General features: G+C 34.2%; 2 protein-coding genes across 4 annotated transcripts; one reads left to right on the top strand and one right to left on the bottom strand.

The window, feature by feature from the left end:
• Nucleotides 1–3,208: 3,208 nt before the first annotated feature.
• Nucleotides 3,209–5,984, bottom strand: LOC112054626 (uncharacterized). Its single transcript, XM_024094478.2, has 3 exons — nucleotides 5,690–5,984; nucleotides 4,320–4,483; nucleotides 3,209–3,695 (listed from the first exon to the last, which is right to left on the bottom strand). Exons 1-3 carry the CDS (start codon nucleotides 5,856–5,858, stop codon nucleotides 3,354–3,356), a joined length of 675 nt encoding a protein of 224 aa, XP_023950246.2. The 5' UTR covers nucleotides 5,859–5,984; the 3' UTR covers nucleotides 3,209–3,353.
• A 2,477-nt stretch (nucleotides 5,985–8,461) lies between these two features.
• LOC112054627 (zinc finger protein 782) lies at nucleotides 8,462–19,537 on the top strand. 3 transcript variants are annotated; one of them, XM_024094479.2, is made up of 7 exons: nucleotides 8,462–8,610; nucleotides 9,409–9,583; nucleotides 10,182–10,274; nucleotides 11,425–11,559; nucleotides 12,450–12,869; nucleotides 13,539–13,612; nucleotides 14,783–19,537. In XM_024094479.2, exons 1-7 carry the CDS (start codon nucleotides 8,534–8,536, stop codon nucleotides 15,456–15,458), a joined length of 1,650 nt encoding a protein of 549 aa, XP_023950247.2. In that variant the 5' UTR covers nucleotides 8,462–8,533; the 3' UTR covers nucleotides 15,459–19,537. The 3 variants fall into 3 exon arrangements, with proteins under 3 accessions (XP_023950247.2, XP_052744634.1, XP_052744633.1); XM_052888673.1 differs by lacking the exon at nucleotides 8,462–8,610 and adding an exon at nucleotides 8,685–8,834; XM_052888674.1 differs by lacking the exon at nucleotides 9,409–9,583 and having other exon boundaries at nucleotides 8,553–8,610.
• Nucleotides 19,538–20,801: the final 1,264 nt, after the last annotated feature.

Here is a 20,801-nt window from a genome sequence, read left to right as displayed (position 1 = left end):
TCTTTTTAGTAATTTTGTAAAGTATCACTTTATAACCTGCAGTTTCCTATCGCCAGAAATAACTATCTACGAAGCATGTATCTCACTTATTACTGCGACTCATGTCTAACTTACATACCTATTATAAGATGATTATATCAAGCTAAATTGTGTGTCAAATTTTACCGTTGGAATTACTTCAGCGCAGCAATAAACACATAAACAAGAGAATAGGCCAGAAAATTACTTGACAGCATTAATTAATTATGTCAAGTATAATTTTACCACTGGAGTTACTTTACATAATTACTAAAGATAAAACTTTTTTAGTAATTTTGTCAAGATTATTTTTACAACCTCTTGCAACTTACTGTCACACTGAAAAACCTGTCTATGTCTATGAAATATTTATCAACGGTTCTCAATAAACAATACGACACACTCACAACAGTCGCCTAGTCTAAAAACGCTATTATAGCCCTGAAATAACATACCAAAGAAATGAAGACCAGAAAATCACTTGACGTGTCAAGTATAATTTTAATATTAGAACTACTGTACAGAATTACTAAAAATAACATTTTCAGTAATTTTGTCAAGTATAATTTTAGAACCTTCTGCCATTAGAATTACTTTTCAGAATTACTAAAAAAAATTTTTTAGTAATTTTGTAAAGTATCATTTTATAACCTGCCGTTTCCTGTCGCCAAAAATAACTATTATAAGATGATTGTATCAAGCTGAATTGTCTGTCAAATTTTACCGTTGGAATTACTTCATCAAAGAAATAAACAAACAAACAAGAGAATAGACCAGAATTTTACTTGACAGAATTAATTAATTATTATGTAATTATGTCAAGTATAATTTTACCATTGGAGTTACTTTACATAATTACTAAACATGATACTTTTTTAGTAATTTTGTCAAGTATTATTTTTACAACCTCTTGCTTTTAACTTACTGTCACGCTGAAAAACCTGTCTATGAAATATTTATCAACGGTTCTCAATAAACAATACGACACAGTCACAACAGTTGCCTAGCCTAAAAACGCTATTATAACCCAAAAATAACATGCCAAAGAAATGAAGACCAGAAAATTGCTTGACGTGTCAAGTATTATTTTAGAACCTCCTGCAATTAGAATTACTTTTCAGAATTACTAAAAAAAAAATTATTAGTAAGTTTATAAAGTATCATTTTATAACCTGCAGTTTCCTGTCGCCAGGAATAACAATCTTACGAAGCATGTATCTCACTTGGAATTACTTCACAGAGTTACTAAAAAAAACATTTTTAGTAATTAAGTCAAGTATAATTTTACAACCTCCAACAATATAAGCATATCCAAACACTGGCAAACATCTATGCTCATGATGTAAATATTTTCCAGCTGTGGGAATCAAACTCACAACCTTGGATGCAATAAGATGTGGAATGTTCTTCCAGCTTCAGTTTTGCCCACCACCTACAATATGGGTATCTTCAAGTGAAGACTGAATACGAACCTTCTAGGCGCAGTGGTACGCGCGGCGGATTTACAAAACGGAGATTCTGGGTTCGATCCCCGGCTGAGCTGATAGGTGTTTCCTTAATTGGTCCAGGTCTGGCTGGTGGGAGGCCTTGGCCGTGGCTACCACCCTACCGACAAAGACGTACCGCCAAGCGAAAGAAAGCGCGTTCCATAGGCTTCACCACTTACCATCAGGCGTGATTGCAGCTAAGCCCTTGCTTACACAAAATTTAAAAAAAATGTACCCACTGCGCCACCACTCATTGCTGTCAATTGTAACAAACAGTAGCTCAATTGCGAAATGCCGATTTCAATCTCATATTACATCCTGTCAACGTCAAAGTATGATTTTCGTTTCGCGAGTTCGTGTCGCAATCGCTAGTAGATAGATGGGGATAACGACACTATCGATAAAATTTAAAACTAAGAAAAATGTTTTTTTTTTTTGCAGTGACATGACAATTTCCACCGAACTGTAAATGTGAATTAGATATTTAGATTATAAGTAATCAGTTTGTGATCCAAATTCAGATTCTTTTTATTATCAAATTAGATATTAAGACAATAATATGTATACTTTATAAGAACTAAGTGCCTACATCTAAGATAAATAATTTAAAATTATTTGTAAAGTTGTAAGTACCCTAAAAGTTAATATTATCTTTTCTTTTTGTATGAGTAATGTTTTAATTATGTAACCAAATCTCTACACCAAATTCCTCATACAAAATACATATTTTTAGATAGGTGGTAGAACATATTAATGTTCAATCATTATTCTATGTAGGTTTAGAAGTATAAAAAAAGTATCTAAAAAATCTCATCTAAGGTAAATTTTACGTCTAATTAGAAAATCAAATGGTTCCAATAAACATTAGAATATTTTTTTATTATATATAGTTTTCTGATTAGAAATGTGTCTGATAATATGTATGAAAAAAACATCTTTCCAGATTTTCATTTTAATATTACATAATAACAATGGTTTCAAGGGCTATTATGCTAGGATATGCAGAGGAGGAAAGAAAGAAACGCAGCTTATTAAGGAAAAGGAGGCGTGTGCGTCGACAATTTAATATTGATATTCTTCCAGACGGAGAATTTAAAAACATATTTAGGATTTCTAAAGAATGCTTTGAGAATATATATTCAGATGTAGCACCACTTTTGTCAAGAAAAAATAAATCTTCTATAAAAGAAGAAACAAAGGTTGATTTTTAATATCAAAATTAATGTATGTGGTATTAAGTAACTCTAAACTAACTATTAACAACAATAAATTGTTCTCTATTATTATTAGATCTTAGCAGCTTTAGCATTTTACGCGAATGGGGCACACCAACACTTTGTTAGTGTCTCCATTTATAATTATATGTGCCAAACAACGCTATCAAAATGCTTATAGAAAAGATTTGATTGTTTGTTTGACACTTAGTAAAAAAAAAATAGAGATAATGCTGACTTACTTATATTATCTAAAAAAAGTTAGTGAAAAACCAGAATATGTTACATATAAGAGATATTGATTTCTTTTATTACTTTGAAATACCTATAATTTTTTAAAAATTTCAATAAAATCAAATCAATTTATTATATCAAAACAACCAAAAATAAAAAAAAATACCATAAAAATTACTTAATAATAATCCATAAACGTACGTTACCTTGATCCCAAGATCATATTAGATGGTGTTTTCAATGTTTTCCATACAAGCATTACAAAGCTGTCTGTCAAAAAGATTTACTCTGAGACCAGTTTCTTTCAAACAACAAAACTTGTGTCAATACACACAGAGCTCACACGACTTTTTACTTGCTTACTATTTAAAGAGACCTGACCAGAGACAAGTTCTGACTTTCAAGTGTCAACGCGTTTCACCAACCGCATAATTTCATGACTGGCACAATCAGCATCAACTTTTCTCATAGCATTAAGCCTTTCTGTAATGTGGCGACCGAAAAACCAGTATTGTGATTTATTAGTACTTGTATTTAATAATGGTGTCATTGTTTTAATGAGGCTGTCCAATACTTTTTTACAACCATTTGTGTTATCTAATTTTTTTATTGCTTTTCTTCTAGGCCGGTTTGTTCTTTCACCTCTTTGCCTTATATTAAGTATAGCATTGTATTCTGGCAAAGGTTCTTCTTTTACTTCAACTTTGGATGCTGTATCATTGAAATCTTGTATGGGGTAATCCTGAAAGTTAAATAAATATATTTATTATACACAAGTGGACGCCCGCGACTTCGTCCGCCCGTAGACCTCTTTAATCCAGCCCATACAGTAGTATTGCTGTAAACATGGAGTAACTTTTCCCAACATTTCCCTTCACTGCTCTGCTCCTATTGATTGTAGTGTGATGAAAAGTATACTATAACCTGCCCGGGAGTATGAAGATTAATTGTACCAAGTTTCATTAAAATCTGTCAAGTAGTTTTGTTTCTATAACGAACATACAGACCGACAGACAAAAATTTTACTCATTGCATTTTTGGCATCAGTATCAATCACTAATCACCCTCTGATAGTTACTGTGGAAATATATTGAGGCTTATATTAATGGTACAGAGCTAAAAATTGGGTAGATGTCCCTTGTACTTGTAAGTCTTTTGGCTCATTGTTCCTGATTGACATAAACTAATGAACTTAAGCAATATTCTTTAAGCTACCATTTTTCCTACCGTCTACAATTTGGTATCTTCAAATGTGAACAGGCAAATTCTAAGCATGTATGTTCTACCATATGCTGCATGATCACTTACCATCAGACATGATTTCAACCGCACTGAAGCACTGGCCTAATGTAAAAAAACTACTTACATCATAATTAGCATCTCTCAAGAACTGCAATGGCTTCCACAATGGCCAACATGGTACATAGACGTCTGCAGAGGATTGTGCTATCTCCTTAGATTTATCAACCCTTCTAAGATTATGATTAAAGGTACTCCGAATATTCACCCAGCGGTCTCTGACAGAACGTGCTGTAAGAAGCAATACATTTGTGAACTCTTAATTATTGAATAGAAAGAAGCAGGTGTTATTTACCACTACTTATTTCAGAGACGTTTTAAATATTGCATCCTACCGGCAAAGACGTACCGCCAATCGATTTAGCGTTCCAGTATGATGCCATGTAGAAACAGAAAGGGGTGTGGATTTTCATCCTCCTCCTAACAAGTTAGCCCGCTTCCATCTTAGACTGCATCATCACTTACCATCAGGTGAGATTGTAGTCAAGGGCTAACTTGTAAAGAATAAAAAAAAAAAAAAAATCTGACTATACGTAAGGTGACTCCGGGTTGGTGGCAGGGAGAGCGAGGTGCTTCCCTGCCATGGCATCACAACTTTTTTCTGCCAATTAATTTAAATCTCAGTGCATGTGCAGCCAATGATAATTTTATACTTAGATTGGTTACGTTTCAACAAAATCACCGGAAAGTGACTCAATTAATAGGCTACAACACTGAGTGCACACATGGACAAATTTGTCGTTAATTCCATTATATTTATGTATATTATATAGTTTTTACAATTCCCGAACACACAACTCGACATTGTAGACTATATTTAGATATAATTTGTATATATAACGTTCGTTGTTGACTGACCACGACGAACATTGAGATTACTGATACTGACGCCTTATTTTTCACGTTATAGTAACACATGAGGTTCCAAAACATCTTACAGTTTTGAGTTTGCATCGTAATGTAAGTATTTGATGTTTCAGAATTCAAGTTCGTAGTTTTAGGACCCGGCACTTGCACGTTATAATACAACTAGCTGACGTCGCGCGGTTTCACCCACGTGGTTCTCGTTCCCGCAGAAATATGGGGATAATATATAGCCTATAGCCTTCCTCGATAAATGGGCTATCCAACACTGAAAGAATTTTTCAAATCGGACCAGTAGTTCCTGAGATTAGCGCGTTCAATCAAACAAACAAACAAACAAACAAACAAACAAACTCTTCAGGTTTATAATATTAGTATAGATATAATGCTAAAATATTTATTGGAAGATCGTCTTGTTTATTTTTGCAATTCGACCAGACGTATTTTTGAGTTTCGACAATAACAATATCCAAAATGGCGGCTGGTCGAAAGACGAAACATCTTCAGAACCATTTTGAAACAATTAAAGCAATTTTAATACATTAGATTATGTATTCATTATTGTCAACTTACCTGTGAAATCGGAACCCAAGCTGGCTGCAAATTCTGCGTAGGCTCTGTACTTTTTTTGTATATCGTGATTCGTGTTGCCGACGGGTTTCCAGATAAATTCTCTTTGACGAACAAACTCTACCAATGCAAACTCGAGCTTGCGCGTCCAATAACACGGTTTTCGTGGCATTTTAGTCTTATCTTATTCTTGTAATAACTGTTAGTGTTAACATAATATCGAATTATCGATGATTATTTTATTCAATTATCGTCATCGGATGAAGTTGAAGAACGGGGAGGGGAACCATCACAGTCCACAGACCACAAATGAAGCAGACCTCCACAGACCAGGAACCATGTTTTGATTTTTTGAATTTTTGATCACAGACGACAAATGAAGTTTTTCATCATCCTACTCTATGATCACCACAGAACACTAATACCATGCCATGGGAACTTAAAAGAACGTGCAATCTTTATGAAGCAGCGCCATCTACATCCTAGATTTAAGATTCCAGTATGGTAAATTCAATTACTTATGGTGTGTATAAATTATAATGTTTTTAGAGTGGAAAAAAAAAAAAAAGAATTATTTATCCTTTTAATTTAGACGCGTAATAGGAAGAATGTGTTTGTATTTCTAACTAAAGGGCAAAGGGATTATAAAAGAAAGACAGTAACCGTACATTAATTTCAACAAAGTCCCATACAGTCTTTTGGCCTAGTGGTGCATAACATAGGTACAATTTCATAATTCTGAGTTCGTGCCCGGGGGTTACAATGGAAAACTTTTTGTCTTTTTTTTTTTGTTTTTCTCAATTGGTTTCTTCAACTATTACAAAATCAAAAATCTCTCCTTTACAAAAAAATATGCATTATTATTTTTATAACATAATGAGTACTGTACTAAAAATACCGTAGCTAGTCACTAGATGGCGCTATCACAAGCGTTCCGAAAAAAGTTAGAGTAGCCTATCTATTTCCAATAATACATTGTAATCTTTGACTAATACTGATGATCACTGACAGGGGAGGGGGGACAGTTCCATACATTCTGAGCAATTTGTTGACTTACAGGCCATCTAGATCTAGTAGTGAAACAACTTTTCGACTAAGTTGGTAAAAATATCTCAACAGATGGCAGCAATTCCATCGCTAATCTTAGTGTGCCCAGTATCAATATTTGCAACCATTTCGTAATATTTAATAATTTTAACGATGATGAAAAAAATAGTAACTCTGTAATAATCTCATAGACCACTACATGAAATATATATTTAAATCGTTTTGCAAATCAAACTTCTTCATTTAATAAAATATGTGACGCATAAGTTAACATAGAGTGTTTGGTTAGTTTTTAAGTAACAAATGGCAACTACGCAACAATACTAACTAAATGGCTAAGATGATATGAAGTAATAATCTTTATATTATGTCCGGGAACAAAATATTTATAGTATGTGATATTCATGGGGAGGCAAAACATGGAGCAGTGGCGTTTTTCTTCCAAGCCATTTTCCAGTCCTTAATGCGTTTGATAGCAAATAATGTCTGCAAATTAGTTACGACTTCATATATTTTTCTATATTTATTCTGCAATTATTTTTTTAAATAAAAATATTTTGACTCCTCAGTTTTGTCCGACAGCCCGTGAATATTACTTAAACAGTTTTTACAGTATGATCATGAATTAAATTGTGTTGGTTGCGATTGTAAGTTATTGGGTATAACAAAGTAAGCGTATATTAATTTCAACATGGCCATGAACTGTCATCTGGTCCAGTGGTGAATAGTCATGGGTTCGAGCCCGGGTGGGGAATGGATTACATCACAATATATTTTTTTTACTGTTTTTTTTTATTTGTTTTTCTCAATTCGTTTTTTTAAATATTTTTTGAGTTTTATTAAACCTCGTTACCTCGATTAAAAATCTCCATTTAAATAAAATTGCCGCTATTTTAGTAGTACCTATTAGTTTACTCCAAACCGCAGTTGGCGCTTCAATTTAAGCCACCGAAAATCTTCAAGAGGGCTCTCTTTTCCCTTAAACTTATTATACTCTTTGATCACTGACAATCTGTCAGGATGTGAGTGTGAGTCACAGAACACTAATGCTTGGTGTGAGTTACAATTATATTGCCATGATAAAAATTCTTAATTAATGTTGTCAGTGTCTTAATTAATTAAAAAAAAATGCGGGTTCCAAATTTTTTTTCATTTTGGGTTTTAAGTCCTATTTTGTGTTAATTAATCTGCTTATTGCATTGACACTCGGAATAAAGGCCCAGCCTCCATACAAAATTGGGACATTTCCTTTATTAAAACACTGCTCTGTATTAGTTTCTATAGCGATTGACTTTAACAACTTCAGTGTTATAATCGCTTAAACTGACTATTAATACGTAAAAACTGCATTATAACTAGAAGAAATCCCTACGAGTGAACGTAACCGACAACGACCCAACATGACGTCATTTCAATGGTAGATCTATGTTACATGATTGCAAAAACGAAAAATCGCTGTCATTTGTTGTTAATCGACTGTGATTTTCAAGCATTCACCGAGTTAAATAATGACCCTGCAGGACATCACTATGACAATAGATAATTATTTATTTTTACAAAGTGACATTAGCATCTGACAGAAAATTCGCTGGATTAATGATTTTATTATAATCTGTCATCTCATCATCTGTGTTGTGAACTGTGAACTTGTGAGCACAGACGACAAATGAAGGTTGTGAGTGAGCCAAGTGCCAACTGCCAAACCAAGCCAAATAAATAAATATTATTACACCAAAACAAAAACCAAAAATATTTAAAAATTCAAATAATTAAAAAAAATAATTCATTGAGAAACTGAAAATGCGGTGCTGCGTGCCATTTTGCCAAAATACTTTAGTTAAGACAAAATCTGAGGGGACAGGAATTACTTTTCACGAGTGAGTATAATTTATTGGAGTATACAAAATCATACATGCTTTAATCATCGCCCATTGTCACTAGTTCCTTCAGTAGTATCATCACCAACTCCCCATCTCAGCTGGCCTATTTCTTATTTTGGTCTTTAATATCAACAACAAATCAATCGACAAAACGTTATCAACCACGCGGCGTCTGCTAGTAAATGTATTTTTCAATTAAGCCTTGTAAATAAGTCCCCAGGGTAAGCAATTAATTTTAACATAAGTGAAGTGCACACTCCTGCCTATGTAGCTTCTAGTTGATCAGGCAAAATTGAAAGTATTGTCTTAAAAAGTTAAGCAAATATCTGGAAGTTGTCTTGGACATTAGGTTTAAAACATTTATTATTTCACAAAGAATGTGAAACTTACAGTCTAATACAACATTTTAAGTTTTAGCATACCATAATCTTAATCTATATATATAAAAATGAATCTACTTATCCCTTGGTCACCCCATTACGCCTGAAAGGCTGGACCGAGTTCACTGTTTTTTTTTTTATGTATTTGTTATTGTCAGAAGAGTCCTTCTCCTTATGACAGAAAAAATTTAAATAGGGGTAGGGTAGGGGTACTTAAAAGTTTACATTGAGTTTCACGCGGACTAAGTCACGGGCATCCGCTAGTAATAATATAATTGTAATAGTGTTTACAAATATAGAATAAAATTCTTATGTGACATTGACAGAGGAAATTCTACATGTTTACTGATACATTTAGTAAATCTTAATATAGAGGACATGTTGTAGCATGTAAAAAATTAATGATAACTTACAGATTACCTAGTGATGTACATATCCGCGCTGCTTGGCTCAGAGCCCTCGGTGTACAAAAACATCATCTGCCCGACCCTGCTGTGGTCTGCTCACATCATTTATTAGATAACAACTTTTACAAAACAACGGATTCTGCGAGACAGATTCACTCTAATGCTGTACCTTCAACTGTGCAGGTCAGTTTCTGATGGTTTTACAGGTAAATTAGCCAACATCTGTCCTTAGACCTCCTTAATCTGGCTCTGTCGCAAACTCAATTTTTAGCAGTCATCTAATAATGGGAATGATGACTAGGTTTGAATATATTGATTTTTATGAGACATTCAGGCATTAACAAGGTCAATATTAAGTAATTAATATGTAAAAAATAAACATTGACTAGATCAATAAGATTATAAAATTTCAAAATCTACTAAAATTTTTTCATGGAAAATTTTCAGCAATTTATATACAATTTTAAAATCTAATATACAATCCTAATATAATTTTTCTTTTATCATAATTAAATGAAAATTTTTAGCTTCCTTACATTAAATATGTTATTTTTCAATATGTGAACTAATTTATATACAATTTAAAAAACTGTCATCATCTCTATTATAAACTACATTCCTGATAAATTTCATCTTTGAATGTCAAGCGGCTTTCAATATTTTGTTATATTTAGATGGTAGGTCAGTTACATCATACATGACACATTACACAGACATGTAGCAAACAGGTGAACAGACATGCAGTCAGTGTTGAAGTAACTATATAATAGTACATTTACAGGTGTGCATGATATGCCTGGATATGGACCGCAAGCTGTTTCTATTGAGTAAACACAAGTTGAAGGAGGCATATGAACAGCTAACTGGACTGTCTGTGAGTTGAACATTAAATTGTTTTATTTTTTATAGTAATATTTCATGGCCCAAGCATCTATCTAACGGTATGAAAAATCGTCACCAATTTTTACTAGCAAGAGACCACTATAGTAACTTAAAAAATTGTACTTGTTGTTTCTTGTTATGTGCTAAGAATGTAATGTGGCAAAAATTAAGCTTATAATTTATTGATAATATTATAGAGAATAGAAGATGTGAAACCCCAGTGGATAGCAGAAGATGTGGATACAACTTCTGCCTTTGATTCAGAGGGCATAGAATCAAATCAGGTCCGGGGCATACACTTCCAACTTTCCAGTTATGTGCATATGTGCATTTTTAAATGAAATACCACGTGTCTTGAACGGTGAAGGAAAAACATAGTGTGGAAACCTGCATATTGGAGAATTTTCTGTTTTTTTTTTTTTTTTTTGAGAATTTGGGTGCTCACCCTTTCAAATTCACGAACAAGATTGTCAGTGAGAAAAATGAGCTTAGATTTAGTATAAATCATATAGTAAACTTTTTGCCTGTTTTTTACACCATTCAATTACACAAACAGGTATTTTTATGGATCTCTTTAACACAATTACAACTATGAAACATCAATAATATAGAGATACTTTTCATGATGGCATTAGATCATTGATCATATACTTTGCCAAAAAAGTTACATCTAGAGGGCAGGTCCTATACAATAATTGGTCTGAGGACTCTCATTTTGAAAGATGACTCAACAGTGAGCCAAATGTTGCTAATGACTACAATGAATACTATACAGTGTAAGATCTTTATTCTATATTAATATTATAAGTTTAGGGAACGCAATCAAAGCTTAGTTAATGTGTTTTACAGATAGCATGAGTACGGTGTTAGATCGTTTCACTCTTGAAAGTTAGCCGCGATTTACGATATTAGTACATATTATGAACGTCATATGGCAACTGTCACCATACCCATGCTTTCTGATAAACACTAATCTAATTTTCTTTATCCTTAGCTAGGTATCTTGGGAAAGATTGCTATCAGATAATCTTCTGAATGCTATTTTCTATATACTATATGTTTCTGTAAAATTTATTGTATTCTTGTTTTGTTTGTTGTACAAATGAAGAGTATTAATCAATAATACTGTACATTTGTTTCAGTTATGTGATCTTAGTAACCTGAAGCAATTAGTCTGTGCGCTGTGTGCTCAGAGATTGATTAACTTCAGTAGGTTTAGAGACTTGAGCTTGCGAGCCCATTCACTGATGATGCACTTAGTTGAACAACGTGAATTGGTGAGTATCTAATGACAAGGTCTGATATTCACTTCTTTAGTTTGTTTAGTAACCATGGCTGTCAAATACAATAGTAGGGGAGCCAAAGAGGGGAACTTTGCAGTTACTTGAGCACAGTAGATAAATAGGAGCTACCTACTAAGCTTCTGGAGGGAGCTCGGTTGGCTGGAGTGACTCCAGCGGGGACCTAAACATACTAACACCATTAGCAGTACAAACACAATTCCCTTTTCCTACAAATATAGAGGCCACATAGTTAGTACTTAACAACATGCAAGTTATAGTCCCTTAGACTATAACTTGCATGAAGAGAAGGGGAGTGTTGATTGATCGTCAAGGAATTCCTTAACCCTACATCCAGTAGTCACAAGTCCTGGACTTTGCTTGGGTGTTTTTCTTTCTACCGCGCGATGGACCCGGCACCTGCACAGTGAATCCATGGAATGCTAAGATATTTGTCTCATAATTTATACATAAAAAGCAAACATTGACTGGATATTTGCAAAATAACTAGGATTATAAGCTTCAAAATTCTAGATGAAAATTCGTACAGTTTTAGCTTCCTTGCATTAAATGTGACTTTTTCAATATTTGAACTATAAACATAAACGCACAAATAACAAAGATTAGTAATTTTGTTTGAACGCCCATATAAATCTAACGATCATTATGACCTACGACGTCATTAAATCGTACCATTCTGTATAGGGCGTTTTTCAGGGATCCGCGGCAGCGCCGCAAATCTGACCCTTTAAATCCCTGTAGCTCCGAAACTAATGATCGCAGATACCCTGTTACTTTTACAAAATTGCTTTACTATTAGCATACTGCTAATTTATATACAATTTAAAAAACTGTCATCATCCCTATTGACATTGACTTTGTTTCAGATCACTGTACAACACAAAGAGTTGATGAAACATGCCACAGCACATCTGCAGTGGGACTTAACACACACAACATTAGACTCTGACTATTGTGACTTGTACATTATTCACACCGATGAAGAGGAACAGACAGCAGCAGAGAAGTATGGTGTGGGAGATATTGCAACTGTTGTGAAGACCGAAGACTCTATGTCGAATGACAACCGGATGGATAATATCAAGAAAGAGTGTGTATATGATGAATACTCCGACATGAACATAAACATGGAAGCTACAAGTGAAGATCTTCATAGGAAAGCGGCAGTTTCCTCCGTTACTGTTGAATATGTGAAGTGTGAAAGTGCAATCTTCGAGTGTTCATTTTGTTATCAGGACTTTGTGCAAGAAGATACGTACAATGAACATATGAATATGCATCTCCAGGTTAGAATGTCCACTTTGTGGTAGTGATATACGCTCTCCATATTACTCACTAGCTGAAGCCGCGCGGTTTTACCCGCGTGGTTCCCGTTCCTGTTGAAATACGGGGATAATATATGGCCTATAGCCTTCCTCGATAAATGGGCTATCTAACACTGAAATATTTTTTTTAACCGGACCAGTAGCTCCTGAGATTAACGCGTTCAAACAAACAAATTCTTCAGCTTTATAATATTAGTATTGATACAATAGGGTAGTTGATTCATATCAAATTTAATATAAACAATATTAATTTTGTGTGATACATGGAATAAGGGTACAAAATATATCAATATCAATCAATAAAAGTTAAGGATTTCTTTTAAAACTTAATTTAAATATCACATATTTTTTCAAAATTCCAAACGTCAATAATGCTGTCGTCCATTTTGTGACGTCACTAACACCCTTGATGACTACTGAATATCTAACTAATTATTAACTAATACTTTTGTCTAACGCTCCATTTGTATGGGGTTTCTTGTAGTGACGTCATGAAACAGTAGAAATACAGACTGTCATGGCCGACTAATAAACCAGTAATGAACTACTTAAGACCATTTAAAAAATGTGTCAACTAGCCTATTTCCTATGTTGACGGACAGACATGTAAATAAGTTATGTATTTCACAGAATACTGACAGCAAGCAAGGTGCATCACAAGTCTTCGAGCCTCGTGGAGCCAACTCACTCGTGCCAGAGAACAAGTTAGTATACAATAACACAACAGACTCCATGGTGAAGCGGTATGCGGTGGATTAACTAGATGGAGGTCCTGGGTTCGAACCCCGGCAGAGCTGATTGAGGTTTTCTTAATTGGTCCAGGTCTGGCTGGTGGGAGGCTTCGGCTGTGGTAGTTACCACCCTACCGAGACAGACGTGCCGCCAAGCGATTTAGCGTTTCGGTACGATGTCGTGTAGAAACCGAAAGGAGTGTGGGTTTTTGTCCATTTCCTAATAAGTTAGCCCGCTTTCATCTTAGATTGCATCATCATTTACCATCAGGTAAAATAGTCAAGGGCTAACTTGTAAAGAATAAAAAAGAAAAAAATACTAGATGGAGGTCCTAGGTTCGATCCCTGGCAGATCCGATTGATATTTTCTTATTTGGTCCTGGTCTGGCTGGTGGGAGGCTTCGGCTGTGGTAGTTACCACCCTACTGGCAAAGGCGTAACATCCCAAGATGTGTGGAAACCGAAATGGGAGAGGATTTTTTTCCTCCTAATAAGTTAGCCCACTTCCATCTTATAGTAGGGGAGCTGAAGAGGGGATTTTTGCAGTTAGCCTTAGTAAACATAAGGGACTGCACGTTGTTAAGTATCTCCACCAAGTATGAGCGCTTAATATTAGTGGATGCGTTTAGGGCAACCAAAAAAAAAACTAACTTCAGAAATGCTCATCCAGCGCGTCAGATTAAGATAAGGAGTTGGTAGCTAAGAACTTCACATTTCGAAAATCTGACGATTTGAGCGTAAACGTAATGGAATGGGAGGGTTCCAAAGTTACAAAATAAAACCCTTATATTTTTTATAGTTCTCGAGTTACGAGCGCAATTAATTTTTACTTATTTTGAAGGAAATAATGTCCTAATTAATAGCTAAAATTTTCTGACAATTTCAGTAAGCCAAAGTGATAAAAAATGCTTTTAAAGTCTGTAGTTTTTTTTTCCACCGCTAAAAGCGAAAAAAGTAAATAACCATTACATTATAATTTTATCTACCAAATGTTATCGGTCACCAGGACGCTCGAGTAACTGTAAATTTAGCGTCCCGGGCTCTCCTACTATTAGATTGCATCATCACTTACCATCAGATGAGATTGTAGTCAAGGGCTAACTTGTAAAGAATAAAAAAAAACTCACAATCTGCTGTTCACAGGAGTAGCAGTCAAGTCAACGATGCTCCTCCCCCTCACCCGCCTGATGGCAACGTTCAGGCTCATGGAAGTAACATTGGAGGGTTGGATAACCAATCATCTCACAGCACTACGAGTAATATGAACAAACCTACACTTAATACACAAATGAGAACCCACACTGGTGAAAAGCCTTATTCTTGTGAGACATGCAATTACAAATGTGTAGAAAAAAGATATTTAAAAAGGCACATGAAAAATCATGCAGGTGAAAAGCCTTTCTCTTGTGAAATGTGCGATTACAAATGTGTAGAAAAAAGCATGTTAATGCGGCATAAGAAATCCCACATTGGTGTCAAGCCTTTTTCGTGTGAGTTATGCGATTACACATGTATTGAAAAAAGATATTTAAACAGGCACCTGAAAACTCATATAGATGAATATTCTTTTTCTTGTGAAATGTGCAAATACAAGTGTGCAGAAAAGAGCAAGTTATTGCGGCATAAGAAATCCCACACCGGTGTAAAGCCTCATTCATGTGAGATTTGTGGTTATAAATGTGCAGAAAAGTGGAATTTACTGAAGCACATGAAAATCCATACTGGTGAAAAGCCTTTTTCTTGTGATGCATGCAATTACAAATGTATACAAAAAAGTAATTTATTACAGCACATGAGAATCCACATTGGTGAAAAGTAACCCAAAACCCACACTTGTGATATAAGCTATCATAAATGTTCCCAAAAACATAGTTTATTAGTGCACATAAGAACCCACAACCTTAAAAATCCTTATTAGTGGTAATATACACTTTAGGACTTTGTACAAAACAGTAATTTGTTACAACACATGAGAACCTACACTGGGTTTTTTTGAGATATGAAAATACGAATGGGCTCACAAAGCTATCTAAATACAATAATAAATAGATTTGGTATATACTTACATCGCTATTTAGCCCCGATCATCATGGTATAGCTGATTACATGATTTACATTTATTAAATTTAACAGAAAGTGAACCTCATTGTAAATAAATGATATATATTGTAAATAAAATTGTATACTTTGGTAAATTATCCGAATTTTATAAAAACTATAATAAAACAATATAAATAGTTTACTCTATAATGACAGATCTTTGTGATAATGTCAGTAAATGTGGTGTTGCCACACGTCGAGTTTATTAGTTCCATTTTTATTACCTTCTTACTCTTTTATGTTGCACTATATGAATATAAATGGGTGCAAATATTATAGATATTTAAGTCAAAGCCTTGTTCTTGTGAATTGGGATGATGACAGTTTTTTAAATTGTATATAAATTAAGAGTATACTAATAGCAAAGCAATTTTGTAAAAGTAACAGGGTATCTGCGATCATTGCTTTCGGAGCTACAGGGATTTAAAGGGTCAGATTTGCGGCGTTGCCGCGCACAGAGAGGTATTTGGTACTAAAAGTTGGCCAAAAATATTTGAAAGCTCTAATGGCTGTCTAACATTGTTTTATTTCATTTTTAGTTAGGAAAAGGTACAAATAAGGTATACATAATATTTACAAGCATTTAATCGTCATTTTCGTCGTCATCTTTGAAGTTTACATTAAAAATGTCACTTTCCAGTAACAAACTTAAAACGTCGTCTGAAAGTGCAAGTTTTTTTTTACTCTTCCTCTTCCTCATGCCCGTTAAGACAGGGTCAGAGGTTAAGAGGAGTCTCTGCAGGACATCTGCGTTGCATGCTACTCGGGAAAACTTTCGGGCGTAATTGAGCCGAAACATTCTTATGTGTTTGTTGCGTGCTTCTGCCGCTTCTTCGGACAATTGCCCAATAGGAAGAATGGCTTCCGCTACCACTTCAGCCCCATGACATAAAACTTTATGTAATGTCGGAGACATTGGGTAAAAATTATACAAAGAAACATATAACTTAGCTGTTTCTTGACAATATGTTTCAAACGCCTCCACGTTTATTTTAAAACCACAGCACAATGTGTCCAAAACCACTTTCATTCGATAAATCAAATTTAAGTCTATCCCAGTAATTGCCGCCGATACTTCAAAGTTCTCAAAAAACCGCCTACTGGTGTTTCCGTCATTGGTATTACCAAAGTTGGCTTTTGGTATATCCACCAAGAGACCAAGTTGCTCTCGGAACTTATCTTGTATTTCTTTTTTTTTATTTTCTACTGCTTGCTTTTCCTCGGCAGTAAGGCGCACATTCCATTTTTTTATAGGCAATCTATAGGCCACATGTAAAATGCTCTCAAAAAATCTTATGCGAGCATGTAACAAAGATAAACCGAATTCCATATTTTCTTTTATGCATGGCTTCATCTTCTCCAAATCATTGAACTGTGATGATGTAGCGCCGCATAAGTAACATCTCATTGTATATTTAGTATGCGTAGCAGCATTGCATACCTTTCCATCAACCATGGTGAAAAGCATTTTATGCTTGATATAAAAATGGTTGACTTCGCTTTTAGTGAGCGCTGTTATTTGTGACTTAATATAATCAATTTCTTCGTTTGTTACGTCTATGGTTTCTTTTATAAATCGAATTCTTATTGGCCGACAATAACGTGGTGAAAATGGGGTAGGATTTTGCCAAAGTATTTTTCTTTCCGGTCCATAAATTAACTGAAGTGGTACCATGGAACTTTGAAATATGTTTGCATCAGAATCAGCTTCGTTTTCAAATTTCATTTTGTACTGCATCTGTTGAGATCCATCACAGCCCCATTTGCTTATTAATACTAACGATTGTTTTTCTAATTCACTTAATTGTTCCCCTGCCTCTCCAATATGTAAAATCAGTCGTTGTGCCGTGTGGTCCATAAGATTTTGGACCCTTACTTCAGCGCATGTTTCAGTTATATGGTGGATTTCAGGATAGCACTCTTTCTTTAACTTTTGCAATATCGAATAGCAAGGATAAAAGCTTGGATTAGTTTCGCGCACAATTTCATATTGGGCCTGTGTTAATCCCGCTTCAGTGTACATGAACAAGGCACGTAAATGTTTTGATTTGTTTGATTTGTCCTGTTCTTCCTCAGCGATACTTTTTTTCATGGCTGCTGCATATTTCCTTGCTCTTTTGGGACTTTTTGTCAAGTTTTTTACAATTTGTGATGCATCTACTTTACCCGTCTCCCGTAGTTTCATCTGCGTTGCATACGTCAACTCATCTGGGTCTGACGATCTAATATCTTTCGTTTTTCGTCTTTTGCTTCTTTCACTCAAGTCTGAAAATGACTTTTGAGGTCTACCGGGACTTAATCCTGTAAGAAAAAGACTATAGTTGTACTCAAACTAATACTTTACATTTTAGTCATTACTACCTCAAAATTAAAATTGAAGGAATAAAGTAATTAACTATTGTGCAGGTCAGCAAAATGCTTCAAAACAACAAAACAATAGAAGTAATAAAATTTGGGCAACACCTACCTGCTTTCGGTAGCGATACGCATCCTCTAAGCCATTCGGCATTGTTTTCTAGGAATCTGGCCTTTGTATTGCGAGCAGCTGCCCATTTTTGTTTAAACTGGTGTCTTATAATTGACAGTTTTTGCTTTACATCAGCAATATTTTGGTCATTTTCTGCATACTGATTGAGTAGTTCCCGCTCCATAAATTCCAACTTTTTAATAAATGTTGAGGAATCAGAGCGTTCCATTATATTAAATAAATCATTTCGAGTCAAAACCCTCATTCCAGATGGGCCTATAACAAAAATACACAAAATTGAATTAAAACGTTATTTTCTGAGAATCTAACGTACGTATGAAAAAACATCACCAATAATAGGGGGGTACTTTGGGGTGGCTGTTTTGTGCTTAATTATATTCTATAAGGTCTACTCTATAACTAAAAATTATAATTTTGACTTAGAAATGGTGAGAAACATATTAAAACCCCCTTTGATCTTCCAAAATGTGTTTTTTATAGAAGGTTTTTTGTTGCTTACTTTTCAAGGGCATAAATGAAGAAAGGCTATACATCGGTTGTTAAAATTAATTGTCAAATAAAGTACATACCTGGTTGTGCACAATCCATAATGAAAACCAACACAAAATCGTTTAGTCACAATATAGCAAATATTTCAAAACAAAGAAAATTTCGCGCATCGAACAATCACACGTACACTCTAGGCGAAGGGTAACTTCCGACTGAGATTACCACGTGATGGATGGTACTAGCGCTTTGTGCTTTTTTTTATTGTTTAGAGCGGTTATACTACTTTTTGGAAACAATAGCTTAGAAGGAGTAGAACTAATATAAAAAAAAATGATTTTGGCCAACTTTTAGGACCAAATACCAGTCTGTGCCGCGGATCCCTGAAAAACGCTCCATACAAAATGGCACGATTTAGTGACGTCTTGGCTCGCTGATCGTTAGGTTTGAATAGGCGTTCAAACAAAATTACTAATATCTTCGTTATTTGTGCGTTTAAGTTTATAGTTCATTTATTGAAAAATGTCACATTTAATGTAAGGAAGCTAAAACTGTATGGAATTTTATCTAATTACGATAAAAAAATTTATAGATTTTGAAATTTTATTATCTCATTTATTTTGCAAATATCCAGACAATCTTTGCTTTTTATGTATAAATTAGTTAACATTGACCTTATTTAGCCGAATGTATCATAAAAATCAATATATTCAAACCTAGTCATCATCCCCATTGTATTTGTATGATTCAGCATTAATTATAAAATTAAGCATTGTAAGAGTGTTCAGCTTTGTTATAGAATAATAAAGTTGTGTTAATATTTATGTAAAAAATTTTGATAATTCAATGACTTGCCCTTCCCTTGTTTCCACGCTATCCCGAGATATTTCCATTTTTACAACCGACTTGTCACCTTTGAATAGACATTACAATAAATCTATTCGACCAAGTTGAAAACATTCTTTTGTTTTTGAATTCTAAAATCATAAAAATGAAAAAAAGCCTTAAATTTTTTTTTATAATTGCTGGAGGTTGACAAACAACGCGAGTTAAAAAAAGACAGCCTTCGTATTAAAAGGTGAAAAGCCTTTTTCTTGTGAGATATGTAATTACAAATGTGTACATAAAAGTAATTTATTATCGCATATGAAAACCCATACAGGTGAAAAGCCTTTTTCTTGTGAGATATGCAATCGTACATTTACATACAAAAGTAATTTATTAGGGCATAAAAAACTGACACTGATGACAAGCCTTTTTCTTGTGAGATATGCTATCGCAAATTTTCCCAAAAAAGTTATTAAAATAGACATCTGAAAACCCACACTGGTAAAAAGCTATAGGAATTTGTACAAAAGGGAATTTGTTACATCACATGAGTCTCCACAGCTATTTTGAGGTATGCGAGTGCAAATGGGCAGACAAAGTTAATTTATTAATACATTGTAAGCCTGTGTAATATAAATGAGTGCAAAAGTTATAGATTATTTATGTCAAAGCCTTGTTCTTGTGAATTGCAAGTAAAAAAGTAAGAATGTTCAGCATTGTTATTTAATAATAAAGTTCTGTTAACATGAAATATGTAATCATCTTTATTTGAATAGTAGCGTATGCCCGCGACTTCGTCCGCGTGGAATACAGTTTTCCACAAATCTCGCGGGAACCAAGGATTTTCCGGGATAAAAGTAGCCTATGTGTTAATCTAGAGTAAAATCTATTTCCATTCCAAATTTCAGAAAAATCGCTTTAGTAGCCGCAGCGTAAAAAGGAACAAGTATACTTACACACTTCACACAAACTTTCACCTTTATAATATTAGTGTGAAAACATTCGACCAAGGAAATAATGTAAGATAAATAGGGTAGTTGACTTATGTCAAATTTAATATATACAATATTAATTTCTTATAGTACATGGAATAAGAATCCGAAATATATCGATATCAATTAATAAAAGGGCCAGAGTGGTGGACTACTGGCCTAAACCCTCTCATTCTCAGCAGGAGACTCGTGCTCAGCAGTGAGCCGAATATGGGTTGTTGATGAGATATCCATAAAGTGAAGACACTTTCCAATCGCTACCATCATA

The sequence above is a fragment of the Bicyclus anynana genome, chromosome 23 (assembly GCF_947172395.1).
Source record: "Bicyclus anynana chromosome 23, ilBicAnyn1.1, whole genome shotgun sequence".
Taxonomy (NCBI): Eukaryota; Metazoa; Arthropoda; class Insecta; order Lepidoptera; family Nymphalidae; genus Bicyclus; species Bicyclus anynana.
Note: the sequence above shows the minus strand (reverse complement) of the source record. Positions and strands in the feature narration are given on the sequence as shown.

Coding starts and splice junctions, on each gene's coding strand:
- LOC112054626 (XM_024094478.2), bottom strand. CDS start 5,858: ATGCCACGAAAACCGTGTTATTGGACGCGCAAGCTCGAGTTTGCATTG. Junction 4,484..5,689: donor CTTGGGTTCCGATTTCACAG/GTAAGTTGACAA, acceptor TGCTTCTTACAG/CACGTTCTGTCAGAGACCGC. Junction 3,696..4,319: donor TGAGAGATGCTAATTATGAT/GTAAGTAGTTTT, acceptor TTTAACTTTCAG/GATTACCCCATACAAGATTT.
- LOC112054627 (XM_024094479.2), top strand. CDS start 8,534: ATGCGGTGCTGCGTGCCATTTTGCCAAAATACTTTAGTTAAGACAAAA. Junction 8,611..9,408: donor ACAGGAATTACTTTTCACGA/GTGAGTATAATT, acceptor GATAACTTACAG/ATTACCTAGTGATGTACATA. Junction 12,870..13,538: donor ATATGAATATGCATCTCCAG/GTTAGAATGTCC, acceptor TGTATTTCACAG/AATACTGACAGCAAGCAAGG.